Raw genomic sequence first — 16,933 nt, 5'->3', positions numbered from 1 at the left:
CTGTATCGTCCTCATATCATGGTCTGCAACTACCTGTTCATTTGTTGACATATTAGTTTATCAACCATCACTTCCAGAATGTAAGCTCATGGGAAGAGACTTGAATTTGCTCGCCATTGTATCATTGGTGCCAAGAACAGTGCCTGGCACCAAGTATGTACTCATGTAAGCACTCAATTCATCTGATCTGTATTAAATTACTGAGGCTCTCAAAATTCACTATCATTGAATGAAGTAAATTATATTTTCTAGACTGTTCTTATGAGGCAGTAACAAACATATATTTTGAAAATATTTTCTACTAAAAGGTTTGTAAACATATATCATTTACAGTGGAAAATTTATTAAGAAAACTACTCTTGGTTTTCCTCTTTTCATTTATTTAACCAACATTTATTTCTTTATTTAGAGACAGGGTCTTGTTCTGTCCAGGCTGGTGCACAGGGGCCCAATCAGCTCACTGCAGCCTCAAGTGATTCTCCTACCTCAGCCTCCCAAGTAGCTGGGACCACAGGTGTGTGCCACTATGCCTGGCTAATATCTTTATTTTTCATAGACATGAGGGTCTTCTTATGTTGCCCAGGCTGGTCTCGAACTCCAGAACTCAAGAGATCCTCTTGCCTTGGCCTCCCAAAGTGCTGGGATTACAGGCACAAGCCACCATGCCCTGCCAACCAACAAATAACTTGAGAGCAATATTATGTGAACACCATGCAGGTACAACATGATATACCAGTCCTTGTGGTTACAATTACAAGGGTCTTACCCCCTAGTCTCTCTGCACTGCCCCACTGCCTTTCCCAGGGATGAAGAAATTTTGTGGCTGGGCAAAGGTGGGATTGCTGGGGGCTCTAGGGGAAGGGGAGGCAGAGCTGACAAGTCAAGAGGCAGGTGCAACAGACAGATGGCTGCCAGATATCTCTCTGTTAATACAGATCTTGAAGTTCTCTTTATCTCTAAATAATTAATAGATATGAATTATCAAATATATGAACTTTTAGGCAACGATTCACTGAATTTAACAGACACATGTGAAAATGGTAGTTGAAAAAAGTCAACAATGACAGTCCAGTTACCGCTAAGTTTGCTCTTGGTCTCTCAATGTAAAAGCAAAAGGAGAGCCTGCTGTGTCTCCCAGGCTGGAGTGCAGTGGTACAACCACAGCAATGACCTCCCATGCTCAAGTGATCCTCCCACCTCGGCCTTCCAAATAGTTGGGACAACAGGCATGTGCCACCATGCTGGGTTAATCTTTAAGCTTTTCCACACAGGCAGGGTCTTGCTATGTTGCCCAGGCTGGTCTTGTACTCCTGGACTCAAGTGATCCTCCTGCCTTGGCCTCCCAAAGTGCTGGGATTACAGGCATGAGCCACCATGCCTGGTCTGCCTTTTTATCTAAAATTGGTTTTGACAAATTTTGAATCTACAGACTGTAAATAATCCACCTTGACAATGGTCATGTACCAACCAAGAACACAGCATTCACAATTCACTCCACAAGATATATTCACAAGCTCCCACCCTCTTTAAATACTCACACTTGCATGCTATCACACAAAACAGAATGCCACTGTAATTTCCCCACTAGCATCCTATACACGTGACCAAACATACATATGAGAGCACCTGTAATCCTGAATTCAAAAGCCACGTGCATTCAGAACATGCTACTTGAATAAAGGACATATCGTCACGCCTCTCCTTTTGTTTTCTTTGTGGTCTGTCTCCCTGACTGTAGTTGGCTGCAAATAGCTAGTCAGTTTTAAGTATGGAGGTGACAGCACTCCACCACAAGTTTCCCTTTGGGCACATGTGTAACTAGGAGCGCCCAGTCCTCTCTAGAGGGCATTCACAGCTCCACCTCTGAAAACGCCCAGCTTCTATTCCTGCTCTGTGCCTCTGCACCACTTCCTTCTTTGAAGACTCACTGACCCTGCCTCCACTCGCAATCTAAAGCTAAACTCTTCCTTGGGCTGACTTGGTCTCGGAAGAGTCTTCTTCTATTCTCCGGGAGCCCTGCTCAAGCTCTCAAGACCAAGCACCACTCGGTCACGCAGACAAAAGCTTGTTGGAGCAAGCTTTTTAACCATGTCCCTTTGTCTCTTATAGAATATTAGAATATTTGCCTCTCTGAAAATAATTTCCCTTGGCCAAGATGTGGTTTTTACATTAGGGAAAGGATGGCTGGAGATGTCCACGAAATAGCTGGCCCATCAACCAACACGGTCTAAAAGAGTGAGACAATCACAGCTCCAGCCTGAAGAACATAAACAGAAGACCTCCTGGTAGAGAAGCATGTGAGGTCTTTCCTCACAAAAGGTGAAACAGTCGCATCCTCCCAATGTGACCGGAAAAGACCAGTCAGGTTTCTGATGGCTCATGGAATAGGTCTCACGAAGAATCCCCACGCAGGCCCCCTCGTGTCACCCAGGAGCTTCAGATTTTTATAAAGAAATAAACAAAATATTTTAAGAATATCACTTTCACTTCCAATCCTTTGGAACCTTGCAAGCTTTCTTCCTTAACAGCTCCCCTGAGTGAGTAAGAGTAAATTACTTGCTATCACCTTCCTTCACAACACAGCTTCAAAGCTTCCTTGGAAAGATACAGTCTTTCTTGGTATTTAACATATGGAAACAGCCACAATTTCCAAACAGCAGGAAGCTTATGCTAGGGGGTTAAGTCGCTTTAGTTTATAGACTATTTATGCCACTTGCTCACACAAAGCATTTAAAAAAATAACACAATGGCCTTGTAAGGCAGAAGCATTCACCGTTCCTCTCCCAGCTGCTACTTCTCTCGCCCTGTGCTGCCCAGGGAGGAAGGCCAGGAGGAAGTCTGGGACAAGGTGGAAACTGAGGCTGGAATTGGAGATGCTGCTCCGCCTTCCTCAAGGCTTCCGGGTCTTACCCCCCAGTCTCCCTGCACTGCCTCCTGTTTCAGGTGACAGCCCTAACGCCTGTTACTAGTCCATAGTCTCGACTTCTCTGCCACTTTAAGCAGAGAGAAACGGCAGTACCACCCATGCTAACTCGGTACATGTTCCAGCTAGGGTGGGTGTTCCCAGCTGACAAGTTCACTCAGAATGAACAGGCTCTTCTTCTGTCTCCATGCTCACAGAGAAAGCCAGACACCAAAATCTGGGAAATGCTATCACAGGCTGTGTAGAGGTATCCGAGAGAAATGGCATGTGCAATTCCAGACAAAGAGGGCAAACATCTGATGGGACCCGGAGGACGCATTAGGAAGCAGAGACACTGAGTGACGAGAGGGGAGGCCTGAAGGAAGGAGGTGTCTGTTTTGCAAGATGTGATACACAAAGTAGAGCAGCTGAAGTGCAGGAAAGAGAGGGAACTGGTGGAGGGAATGCACGCGCACAGCTCAGGCACCCTTGACTCTGACAGCCAGCTTCTCCTCCATCCCCTTAAAGGACCACTTTCCAGAAAGGACTAGGGCCACAGCACACATGCTTCAATTCAGTCTTCTCCACTGTGGTGAAGAAATACCACTCTGAAAATAGCCGACTACAAACAATTAGAAACCCCACCCCCAGCACACAGCATCAAACATGAGACTGTCCTTACCGGAAGGTGACTAAGGGGCACGTCCACCTGGCCCAGGAAATCGTCTCGTGTCTGTTAGGAAGAGAACAAAGAGTTAGCATTTCCATCTCTTCACTGAGCGTCAGCATTTCCTAAAAATGTTTTATCACGAATAGAGACAAAGGCCCAGGGCCTGGCACTGGAATGCGGAGGGCGGAAGGCCCCAAGAGACACAAGTAACTGTGCCCCAGGAGACCAGGAGCCTGTGTGCCTGGATGGAGATTCTGTTTGGTGTCTACTACTAAGCAGAATGCTAAGGAAGCCTCTGTAGAAGCCGGGAGAACATGATGAGTCAGGGAAGAGACAGGCTGGGCCACAGAGGGTTTGAGGGCATAGCTGGGCCCAGTTGAAAGAGAAGGTGGCAAAGAAATTCTGGGAACATTTTAACAAGTGTTTATTGATCCAATGCTAAAAACTAAAGAGCTTCTTGAATACTGAGAGTCAAGGGAAAAAGTATATGGCCTAGTTATGGATACATCTTACAAACTGCATCTCACACACAAAAAATGCATACACTTTTAAAATCCAGTGAGTATACTGCTTTTTAATCTAGTCAGTTGCTTGAGAATCTACATTCAAGGATCAGGTCCTGCTAATTTTTGGATACAACATGCCTCTCATGGTCCCCGTCTACCATACTGTATCTCTCCCGACTTAAAAGAGGCCCAGGTGAATATCATTTGGAAACACACACTAGTCCCCTCTCAGGTTCTGGGAAGTCATGATTCAGCTCCGGGGTCACTGGCCTGGACTTCAGGGTGTCCCAGAGACCATGGTCACACTATATCCCTCAGTTACGGTGCCTGTGGCATGGCCTCTGATGTTTCGATGACCCCTGAAGAAAACTGGAACACAATGACTACTTGCCGCTTTCATGTAAAAATATGCAGCTGGTTCAACCACATTCAAAACGCATAAAAGCCAAGCAGTTCTTTAGATGTGATCAGACCAGTCCCATAGCTAGCTCAAGCCACCCAAGAAGGAATCCAGACTGCCTCATGCTGAATCCTGGCCTCTTATTTCTACTCTGCTAGTTTACAGAGAAAGTTTCTAATTCACAGATGCTACTTTCCAAGTGTACTTGAGAAGCATTCTCTTCTTCCATCTAAAAGCAAGCAGCAGGTAAATATGAATGAGATTTATAGAAATGACTTGCTCCAGGCTTAGGAATTCCTTTTAGATAACTGAAAAAATTTCATGAACCGGAAAGCCATCTGTCTCCTCTAAACAATGCATAAAGGATAATGAAAAAAAATCAAAAATCAAAGTTACCACAGTTTGGGTATGCATGAAGAATGAGACTAGCCCCAATCCTTTTGATGAGCTTTTCATTTCTTTTGCTTTCTTAGCTGTATCTGCTACAACTCAATGTGGAGAGACCTAGTATAACGCGTTAAGGGGAGAAGCCCATGGATTCTGTATGTCTTACTGAGGGCAGCAGTCAGCAGAAGGCCTTGAGGATAACGACAGTCCTGCGATCCAGCTCTTAGACCTGATCACGCTGGCCCAGTGACTCACACCAATGACAATTAAATAAGGAGTTAGACAGTGTGCCTGTCTGTTCTCTATTTGGCTGATTTCACTATTTTTTTTCGAGACAGAGTCTTGCTGTCTTGCCCAGGCTAGAGTGCGGTGGTACGATCTCTGCTCACTACAATCTCAGCCTTCCAGGTTCAAGTGATTCTCCTGCCTCAGTCTCCTGAGTAATTGGGGTGACAGGCATGAGCCACCACGTCGAGCTAATTTTTGTATTTTTAGCAGAGATGGGGTTTCACCACGTTAGCCAGGCTAGTCTTGAACTCCTCAACTCCTCCCCCTCCAATGATCCATCTGCCTTCGCCTCCCAAAGTGCTAGGATTACAGGCATGAGTCACCACGCTTGGCCTGATTTCGCTATAATTTTAGAGCTAATATAAATATCAGTTAACTGTAATATAAGGAAATTCACTGAATATTGACAATAAATTGTCTGCTTAATGTGAGCAGAGCAGTGTGGCCACTTGCCCCCTTCTCCTCCTCCTCCTCCTCCTCCTGCTACGGCTGCTAACATGGGAAGGAAAAGACAGTCATCAGAAGGATAAGACAATCTTACTCAAAGTTGTTTCATAACCTGATAGCTCTGAAAGGTTACCCATGAATCATTAACCTAAGTCCATTTCAACAAAACTTCACAAACTATCTACATCCCCCTGTTGTTTTGCCAGGGAGATGTTTGCATTCTAAACTGATAAAACAGGTTAAAGCTTTGCCCAGACACCAAAAGACAGGCACCCAGTTCTAATGGCTGGCAGCCGGTCTTTACATAGTGCTCGTTCTCTGTGGGCTCTGTGCCAAGGCTGTGACTAGTCCTCAAAGCAACCTTCAGAGGTACAATGATTGTGCCCATTTTACAGATGGGAAACCTGAGGGGTGTGTGGCCGAGGTGCCCTTAACTGACACTGTGTGCCGCATGTTGGCAACTGGCAGGAAAGCAAGATGGTGCCAGCTCTGGGCTTCCCACTGGTTGCTGGCTTTAAATGGTGTAGAGGAGAAGGGAGGGGTTCTGATGAGGGCACAGTCGGATGAGACTTCAGAGGGTTCTGGCAAAATGCTTGCTTGCTCCATTATCTTTACACTACCTCCTACTCCAACTGTTCCTTTCCTTAAATGGAACACAGTTTACCGAATTCCCTGAGGTACTGCAAAGCCAGGAAACTTCACTTATACCTTAACCACGTGTTCTCATTATGTTAAAAAAAAATTCTACAACAGTAAAAGATGAGGCAATTTCACCATTAACAAAAACAGAAGGCTCTTATTAGTTTTCATGAAGAGAGATGGAAATTGTTTTTGAAATAAAATAGGGATCAAGTACAGAAAAGCAGATGGTCAAAATCAATTGGCTTAAACTAGTGTTTCACCAGTCAATGGAAGTTGTAGTTGGTTGAGAGAACTAGGTATCAAAACATCCCATTCTTGCCAAAATTACAGAAAGTTCGGGCAATGTAAAATATTTAGGTTAAGGAAATTACACCAATCAAAGACAAAAATGGCTTATGCCTGTAATCCCAGCCACTTTGGAAGGCTGAGGCAGGTGGATCACCTGAAGTCAGGAATTCAAGACCACTCTGTCCAATATGGCAGAACCCTGTCTCTACTAACAATACAAAAATTAGCCAGGCGTGGTGGCTTGCACCTGTAGTTCCAGCTACTTGGGAGGCTGAGGGAGGAGAATTGCTTAAACCTGGAGGCAGGGCTTGCAGTGAGCTGAGATTGCATAACTTGTACTCCAGCCTAGGCAACAGAGCAAGACTCCATCTCAAAACAAAGCTGGTGCCTTTATGTGGAGGGGAGGAGCAGGTACGTTGAAGAAACACCTCTGATTGATAGTAAGAGGAACTGGGAGGTGTGCTAGCGTGCAGGATCCTGCCTGTGGGCCCTGGAGGGGCCATCACAGCACCATTAGGTCATCGCCACCACCGTGCAACATCTCATACCAACATTACAAAAGCATTAATCAAATCAATTTTTAATGATTTCCAATACAAAATTATTTCCAGCAAGCATCAAGTTACAAAACCAAATTAACTTCATCTCATACAGTGAGTACTGGTATTTCTTGTGGTTACTTTTAAGTGGTAAAATGCCTAATAGCCTACAAAACCAAATTAACTTCAACTCATAAGACGAATACTGGTATTTCTCATGGTTACTTTTAAGTGGTAAAATGCTGTCAATTTTCATGCCATTACCACCTGCCACACAATTCTCAAGGCTGAAAATACGCCTTTTAGCAACAAAATAAATGCTCCCTTCTAATGAGCCATCAAATATTTTCCCAGTGAAATTACAATGTAGAATGGAGCCCCTGAAACATGTCCTATCAGGTGAAACAAAAATTCATACTCCATTATTGGAAAAGTTAAATAAATACACACATTAAACACTGTCTCTTTTAGCACTTACACAGTAAATACTGATGAGCTACATTCAGGATTGCCTTCCTCCCCTTTAAAAACCATTATTAAGCAAGAAGAAAGGGACAAGTGGGTGCCCTGTTCATGCAGAGGGGTATGCCGCTACCAGGGGTGGATGCTACCGTAACGTGAAGCTGGGGCCTATTACCATTGCTCCAGTGAAAGCGATTATAGTCTGTGAGCCTCTCCCCAGATGCATGTGCATGCCAGGTCAGAGCTGTCAGCACTGACGTGGACGCCTGGCTTAGATGTCCTTACAAAATACTCAAGACTCAATTTCTCAAAGAACACATTCATAAAAAAACAAAAACAAAAACACAGGGACTCTTGATCTTTAGGGTAGAACTGTACTTGAAGGGTGTGATTAGAATCTTACTACACACTGATGACCACCACACCGTCCTATTTCCCGTCAGCTGCTCCATTTCGAGCATAGGCTTCTGCAGGCTAGCCCCAGTGCCGACAGAGGCCCTCAGTAAAGCATGACATCAGCTTTGCCATTACAGAGAAAAGGAAGGAAGAATGTTCCTTTTCCTCCTTCCACTTGTCAGGCACATCAGCTTCTATCATGCGATCAGAGCAGGGCTGCGGTTCACGAAGAGGGGAAGAGTGAGTTCTGCTTCACCCACACTGGGCATTGCATAACCCGTGGAAGGTTTCTGCACCTGGGCGGAGCCTCTGCCTTTCAAGGTGAATTGCTTCAAAATATGTCACTGAAATTACCTTAATCAAATAATAGTCACGTGGCATTCAAATAAAGAAAAAAAATGGGATGACATATTTTCTGAATGCACATACTCCTGCCAAAATTCACTTTGTATGCACCAGAACACTAAACCCAAACAAAATTCAAGTACTTTTTGGTAAACACACACAGGGCTTTTATTCAGCCAGCTCCTCTGCCATTTAGTTTTTAAGAAGGGACAAAATCTGCCATTCAGTTACACAGAGTAAGGCGTGTCCTAGAGACACTGGTTCTTATTTATAACAACAAATAAGAGCTCCATGTCAACAAAGTGTCAGAGCAAATTTGCTGGACTTTTACAGGTCCCAGGAAAACCATGCTGGAAGGCAGCCGAACTCAGCCCTGCAGGCTATGCCTACAACCAGGAAGACCATCTATTTTGAGGAACACGCATTACTGAGGTTTAAAAAATAAAACTGAAGTCGGGGGTAGAGAGAGAGAGAGCGTGAGTGAGCGAGCACAAGCAAAGACAACTGTGCTTGCACAGAGTACAGTAGCCTTGCAATAGTAGCCTGGCTTTAACCCCAAAGCACAACTAGACCAGTATGATCGGGGCTGTGAGAAGACCCTCCTTTGTGGGCTCAGAGGGAGTCCTGGTGGCTCCAGGTACTCGGCTATGACATCGGGGAATGAGGCGTGCCTGATGTCCCCGCCTCCCTTTGGGGGGGTGGAGGCGGTTCAAGAACACTCAGTTCTCTGCCCCGCTCCAAATATATGCATATCCCAGGTGCAGGGTCAACTGAGGGCCACAGGAATTATCATTTTTTGCAATAGAGCACTTGATAATCTGAACTTAAGACCCAGGAAACTGGGGGTGTGAACGCTGGGATAGGACTCTGACAACTCAATGCCCACGTGAGCAGCACGGTTGTGCTCAGGAGCTTTTCCATCAGCTCCCTTAGGCAGGGCTCAGCCACAGGCAGGAGGCTTCTCTCTCCACACAGCCTCATCTGGACTGTCCACAGTCCAAGTGCTCAGCAGCCACAGGGCCTGGGGGCTTTGCAGCTCTGGACGGGAAAGGACAACCCGGTTCTGTCACATAGCAGAGACATGAGAATGCTGCAGGGACACCCTGGGGAAGTGACAGATTCTGTCACAGGAAGGCCAGGGATGACTGTGCAGGACAGAACTTCAAGCAGGTCCTGAGGCAGGAGTTTGCAGGAGGACTGAGCAGGGACAGGTGTGGCTACCACAAGACCATCCAGCTGAGGCTCGCTGACCAAAAGGTCCATGGCACTCAGGCACAGCCCTGTGGGGCAGTGGTGAGGAGGGAAGCTGAGGCTGGGCCTCAGGGTCCCATGTGGCTTGCTCTCTCAAGAGGACAGTCTCCTGGGGCAAGCAAAGATGCACGAGGACATGAAATAGGGAATAGCTGGTAAGGACTGTGTCCGAGAAAGGTCCCTGACCAGGAGACCTGACTGAAGGGAGAGCACCAAGGACAGTGCTGAGGACAATGCAAAGTCACCTAGCTCAGCACCGTGAGGGTGCGGCCCACTCAGGACATGGAAGGCACGGTGTCCTCACAGAAAGATTTCGATCAGGGATGCTTCTTGTCAGCAGGTGTTTGTTCAGTAGGTGATGAGGACATCAGGTAATACCCACTAAGGCCTCAGGGGCAGTGCCCATTAGGAGGACTGATAGCTGCAGACTGTTACTGACTTGATGAGGACACAAAGCACATGTGGCGGATGGCGGACTAAGAGTGACAGACACTCTCAGTACCACGCAGTATTGAGAAATGATTTGGATTTGGGTGAAAGTGAGCCTAAGCACGACAGGGGTTCAATTACCAAGCACTTATCTCGGTCGGGAGACCCCCACCCAGGCGGTGCTGAAGGAAATGAGAGGCAGATACCCAGGGAGAACAACAGAGGGGATCTATCCGGGGACCAATGGCCTGAGCGTCTCCGGTGCTGACAGCTTTTCAGGTTGAAGGTCCCGAGCAGATTCTCATCCACGTATTTAGTTGCTCTTAGGTGATTCTTATTAATAAACAGATGTTCTACATTTACTCATAAGAATATACCAAGTAGGCAGCTGTTATCCGTCTACCACTAATTACAAAGTATAAGGTATCCTCCGCAGAGGAGACATGGGGGCAGGTTAAACTTAACGCTCCTCAACGTTCAATGCCAGTTTTTACTTTTATTTCATTTTCATATTTATTGCTAAAAGCTCCTCCTCACACATCTCAAGGCATCTGAACCTCACAGTCTATCCACTGCCTGGCTGGCTCATAGTTGGGATGTGAGGAATGCCACCAGCCAACCAACAACAAGCTGCATGAGAATGGAAGTGCCCTGTGGTTTTAGTCTTGAGTAATTGCTGAAGGCTCTGAACTAGAGTCAGATAGATTTATGCAAGGACACTAGCTACCTTTTCATAAAGTTTCCATTAAACAGCCTCATTGTAAGCACTGACATCCTAGGTGGATCTGTTGCAGGACTTTTCCTTAGTTCAGCTAAAGATGGGGTCCTTGTCACATGACCACAAAAAAATCAGGTTCGCCATTTGAAGGGTGAGAAAAATGAGATTTATTGGACAAAAAGGAAAAAAGGGAAAACAGGAACTCTGCAAAGCTAGGGCCCTGCTAATGTGCATTCTGCCTCATAGACTGAATACCACGTATCACCCAAGAAGAGGAGGGGCCAGGCTCCTTCTTGCTGCAAATAGCTCAAACTTCCCAAGGCTCCTCCCAGTGCACACTCCTCCTAGTGTGCAGGTGTGTCAGAGGTTCTTCCAGGAAGCCCTTTCCACCTGGCTGTCTCAGATCCTTTTTTCCTTTAGCCATATTTTGGCTGAAATCGCATCTCTGCCCAGTAGACTCCATCAAAGTTTGCTGGGGGAAAAGCTCCAGCTTTACTCTGGGGAGAAACTCAGGATTGGAAGGCATAACAAGCCAACCTGTAGCTCATCTATCATGTGCTAAACACCACTATAAGGAGGTTAAGAAACCTGGCTAGGCACAGTGGCTCATGCCTGTAAGCCCGGCACTTTTGGAGGTGGGCGAATCACCTGAGGTCAGGAGTTTGAGACCAGCCTGGCCAACATGGTGAAATCCCATCTCAACTAAAAATACAAAATTTAGCTGGGTCTGGTGGCAGATGCCTGCAAACTAAGCCACTCGGGAGGCTGAGGCAGGAGAATTGCTTGAACCCAGGAGGTGGAGGTTGCAGTGAGCCAAGATCACACCACTACACTTTAGCCTAGGAGACGAGAGTAAAAATATGTCTCAAAAAAAAAAAAAAAAAAAAAAAGAAACTTGCCCAAGGTCACCGAGCTAGTAGAGAGTGGTCCAAACATGAACCCAGGCAGTCTTCCATCGTGATGTAGAATCTGTACTTCATGCACCAGAGTTGTAAGGAAAACATGAGCAGGCTCCTCCAATCTCTGCTCAAAAATCCAAGTATGCTATGTTGCTGTCCCCAACTCCATATACCCTCATGGATTATGCTTGCCAAATCTTGCATGTGCCCTTCTTCCCCCATCTATATTTTAATATAAAAACGAAATGAGTAATGTATAAGCCTGAAAGAAAAAACAAATAGAACTGAATAGTTTTTATTCTTTTACTTCACCATCTCCCATGTCCCCCACCCCCAATACCTTTTGAAGCAGAATTCTTCAAACTGCAGCATGCACAGCCCTGGGGATACATGAAGACTTTCCAGGGGACTTGGACGTGGACATTTCTAAAGAAATAATTTTCTAGATCCTTCCATATGTCCTCTTCCCTGAAACTGATCTGGCCTGAGAATAGTGCTTGCCTTCTGTGGCTCTCCTTTCCTGCTTCCCCCTCCTAAATCACAACCCTCCATCCCTGCCTTTCCAAAGAAAGATGTACTCCTCATCCTTCTTGAATCTTATACCACGGTCTACTTTGCTGGGTATAAAAGCCTCTGGAGGACAAAATGAATGAAGGAACAGAATCTATCATAAAGTCAACCACTAGGTTGTTATTACAACATTTCCTAAAAACTCCTAAGCAGTTAAAGCCCAGTACCCCTGCCCCACCCCACACCACGTAACAATTTTAGATGACAGCAAAGGAAAAGAAAAATTCCTTCTTTCCACACATAAGGTTGATGAGAAGAGTGTGGAGAAGACAACTTCAAAGCTTTGTAAAAAAAAATTAAACAAAAGATTATATGTATTTTGAAAGTGTACTATATAAAACAAGGGTTAGGAGAAACTTTCATTAATTAGATTTCAGAGTCTAGCAGGTGCTCATTTAGGCACAGAGTATGGGCCTCCTTCTCCCCACAATCCACTGAAGACACACGAAGAAACAGGGCCCAACACACTCTTTTTCTGGTCTCGTTATGACACAGTAACACCAGCAGGTACCTGAGCAGAATGTGCAGCACTGAGGTGTGCTGTTAACCAGCGGTGCCCAGGCTTGCTTCAACATTGCAATCCCCTACAAAGTTCTAAAATCACTGTACCCTCAGAAAATAAAATTTCTGGTAGAGTGGCTCAGTTGTAGGTGTGATTTAAAAGCCCTCTATCTTATTCGAATTTTTGGTCAGAGACGACAACCACTGAGTAAAGCTACCCATTTATCTTGTTCACAAAGAGAAACTATAATTACCTTTTAAACTAGTGGAGTGACACTGATCAGCAAACTGACACTAAACTGCAATCTCCAAGTATACAAAAGGTTCCCCTCCTGCTCCAGCTTGGGCCTCTGCTCTACCTCCATGGAGGTAAAAATAACTGCCTGGGCCCAGAATGCAGATGAGATGCAGAAGACGGTGCATTTCTAATGGCCCCTGTTTGGAACCCTAGCCGTCTGGCCTGATAGGGCTGGGATATTAATAGGAGTAAGATCCACAGGCGCACAAAGAACAGCAATTTCACTATCATGGCCAAGGGATACCTGCCTGCCACTCTAATACTGGGGCTAAAAAGACAAATCCCATTTCAAAATAGAATCAGAGAATGTGATCCTTAGGAGTAACCTCAGAAGTCACTTACTGCAACACACATCTTAGACATGTATCCTCATCTGTTTCCGCTTTCGAGCGGTTGCTCACCCTGTTTAGCTCTGAACATCATCAGTGATGGGGAGCTAACTACCTAAAGGGGTTGTGGAAAGGGGATGGGTTTTGGACACACAGATGGCTAGTATAAAATCCCATCTCTATCAAGAAGTAGCTGAACAACCAAAGGAAAGTTTCACAATCACCAAAGATCAATCTCATCCCAAGTGAGGATAAAAACCACTTTACCTTGCAGAGTCATTGATATTAAATGGGACAACTAGATTCAACAAATGTTCTTTCTTTTCTAGCTGAGACAGAGTCTTGTCATGTTGCCCAGACTGAAGTGCAGTGTCACAAACAGCTTACTCTAGTCTCAAACTCATGGGTCCAAGCGATCCCTCCCACTTCAGCTTCCTGAGTAGCTAACACTACAACAGGCACGTACTATCACGTCAGGTTAATTTTTAAAGTTTTCTTTTTTGGTAGGGTCAGGGTCTTGTCCAGGTGGTCTCAAAGTCCTGGGCTTAAGTGATCCTCCCACCACAGCTTCCCTAAGTGCTGGGATCACAGGTATGAGCCACTGCCCCTGGCCAATAAATGTTACTTCTGACTAGGGTATTTCAAACTCAGCATCATTACCATTTGGGGCTAGATAATTCTTTGCTGTGGGGGCTGTCCTATGCTTCGTAAGGTATTTGGAAGCATCTCCGGCCTCTGCTCACTAGATATAGCAGCAACTCTCATACCTCTGTTTGGTGCAATCCCAAACTGTCAAATGTCCCTGTGGGGCGGGTGGGGAGGCAGGGGAAGAAGTGCTTCCAGTTAAGGACTACTGTCCAATCCTGCTCCCTCCCTTCCACTCTGGAGGGTGTCCATTCCATCTCTGGGCAATTCTATAAGAACGTTCTATAATCTGGTGTTATTTTTCTTTACCTCCTATCTCCTTGAAACATCAAAAGAAAAGGAATATAAGTTTCTGTAACTAGAAAGTGGCAGGGCTAGGATTTGAACCAGAATCTCTTCCACTTAACACTCAAGAATGAAACAGATTTTCACTCTAACACTCAAGAGTGAAAGAGTTATTTGTTTCCATTATTTCTTAGTGGCTAATTTCTACCACGGGACAAGATGGCTTAATTTGAAGAAAGTTATGTCCTTATCCTCTAGCTGCTTTTTCTTTTGCCTCCAGAGTAGTCAAAAAAGGATCTGCAAGCAAAGCCCCATGTATCAGAGTATTTCCTAATTAACGGGTAAAACGGAGAGTGTGACATAATTCACTATGTGGCTGCCAGGAAAATCCCCGAGAAGCTGAGACCAAAGCTGAGCTCCTTGCATGACTGAGTTGCGTTTAAGATCAAGAGGCAACAGCTACACAGTTTCCAGAACAAGGAGCCAGGCTACACAGCGCTGTAATTGGGAGCACACAGTGGAGGTGGCATCAAAGCCACGAAAGCCCAGAAACATGAGGGGAAATGTGAGGGTGCTTTAGAGAAAAGCCCCAGAGGAGCAAAATGCCCCAAATATTCGCTTCAATGTCGTATCAAAAGTCTTCAACATTCAAACTACGGAAGGCAATAGAACGAGCATCCTAGGCACCAAACTTTGACTCTTTATGTCTCAAAACACAAGATCAACCTGGGAGAGAAAAGTTCCATTCATTACTCATGACTTTTTCCAAGAATCCCTGGGAGCTACAATTCAAGTGCCCATGCTTGCAAAAAGTGGTTGTGCACCCCTGCCATCTGGGAGAAGGGCTGCCCAATGCTGACGGCAGGTGCATCCTTCACTTTTGCACTCCAATGCCTCTCTTGTCTCACTAGTCCCAGTCCTGAAACCCAGTTCTGTTGTACCATATGCCCTCCACCAATGACTACAAGGTGGGAGAGAGACAAGGAAAGCACGATCTCTAAGAAGTACATCATCTCGATGTATCTGTTCAAAACCACAGGTGGAGATCTGAAGTACGCCATGGGAGGGGTCCTCCCAGGCCTGGGGCACAGAGCCTTGGGTACTATTCCTTGTTGGGAATGCGCAAACTAAATGGGCACCAATCCTTCCCTGGACGAGGGTTCTCACCTGGAAAATGGGGCTAAGACCATCTGCACGTTCTATTTCATAAACTGCTACATATCTCAGATGTCAGGGTATATGACAGGTTGCTGCAAATTACTACTGAATGTTATTAAGCTACTGTTAATGAATATTTTCAATGGACTGTTGAGAAATAGAGGGGTTGTGGGTCCCTGCCAGGACTGGCCAACTGGAAAGCATACAGCGATTTTCAGAAAGCCAGTGGTTCAATTAATCTGGTCTCCAATGAAGGAACTGTTATATTGCAGAGTTCGGTGTGTGCAAGTTGAGAAACCCTGTTCTGTCCTGTGAGGACGAAGTATATGAAAGATCTTTAAAAAGCGGGACGGAATGTTATAAAGTAATTATCCCTTAAAAAATAACTTCATGAAGCAATAAAAGGTACCATAAAAAGCAAGATGCAAGACTAAATAAAGCTAAAAAGCTTGGTCTAACCTCAATACGGGGACACTCTCTTGGGATTTTAGAAATGACTTTTCTTTAAAACATTATCTGATGACAAGCTATTCACCAATGTATAGACATGTTACCCTCAGGAGGCCATTTACGTATATGCTGGCTGTATGAAACGTAAAGCCTATAATCCCAAAGAAAATTGTTTCATCAATAGTAATCCTCAGGCTAGACTACAAAAGATTCTGAAATCTACAAAGTAACTGGGACACCAAGCAGCACTAACCCAGGAGCTTCAGTTACATTCTCTCACCATGCTGAGGTTCTTAGTGAATACCCCTATCACTGGGGCAGGGCCACAAGAGGACACGATGCGTCCCATCATACTTCCAAGCGCACACTGGTGGGCACCTCGATTGTACCTGTTGGGAACCAAAGGCCATAGCACCAGTGGTAACTCACCTCTGATGACAGAGCTGGGCCGGCAGTTTCTTGGTCATCCTAAACATTAATGGGTGTTCTGTATTCAACTCCATGACATTTAAATGTTTTTTATTTAAAAATTTTTTTTTAATTTTGAGACAGTCTCGCTCTGTCGCCCAGGTTAGAGTGCAGTGGTGTGATCTTGGCTCACTACAATCTCCACCTTCTGAGTTCAAGTGATTCTCCTGCTTCAGCCTTCTGAGTAACTGGGATTACAGGCGCCCACCACCGTGCCTGGCTAATTTTTGTATTTTTAGTAGAGATGGTGTTTCACCATCTTGGCCACAAGGTCAAACTCCCGACCTTGTGATCCACCACCTCAACCTCCCAAAGTGCTGGGATTACAGGTGTGAGCCACTACACCCTGCTTAACTCCATGATATTTCAATGGCTAGAACTAAGGCCTCAGAAATACCCACCACATTTCTATCTTATGATTCACAGCCAACTGCTTGAAAAGCACAGGCTGCTCCAACAATCACAGGGACCCTGCACAACCGTTCAGCTGTGCTCTCTATGATCCTCAGGAAGCTCCCTAGCCTCTCTGAGCACCTCTCAAGTAGGAATAATAGTTTGTAATACAATGCATTATTAGAGGAATCATGAAGATATGCACAAAACCAGCATAAGGCCTTGATGACAGCAGATGTCTGAGGGGTAAATTAAACTGTTATTCTA

At 45.3% G+C, this 16,933-nt stretch overlaps 1 protein-coding gene across 17 annotated transcripts in view; it reads right to left on the bottom strand.

Annotated features, from left to right (window-relative positions):
- The window catches only part of NEDD4L (NEDD4 like E3 ubiquitin protein ligase), a 346,587-nt gene that overhangs the window by 74,964 nt on the left and 254,690 nt on the right, over positions 1-16,933 (bottom strand). For all 17 annotated transcript variants that reach the window (XM_017528805.2, XM_017528808.2, XM_037738594.1 and 14 more), the window contains one exon: positions 3,585-3,635. In XM_017528805.2, the coding sequence (XP_017384294.1) occupies positions 3,585-3,635 (51 nt within the window). The remainder of the gene's footprint in view (positions 1-3,584; positions 3,636-16,933) is intronic.

Source organism: Cebus imitator, unplaced genomic scaffold (assembly GCF_001604975.1).
Source record: "Cebus imitator isolate Cc_AM_T3 unplaced genomic scaffold, Cebus_imitator-1.0 Scaffold55, whole genome shotgun sequence".
Taxonomy (NCBI): Eukaryota; Metazoa; Chordata; class Mammalia; order Primates; family Cebidae; genus Cebus; species Cebus imitator.
Note: the sequence above shows the minus strand (reverse complement) of the source record. Positions and strands in the feature narration are given on the sequence as shown.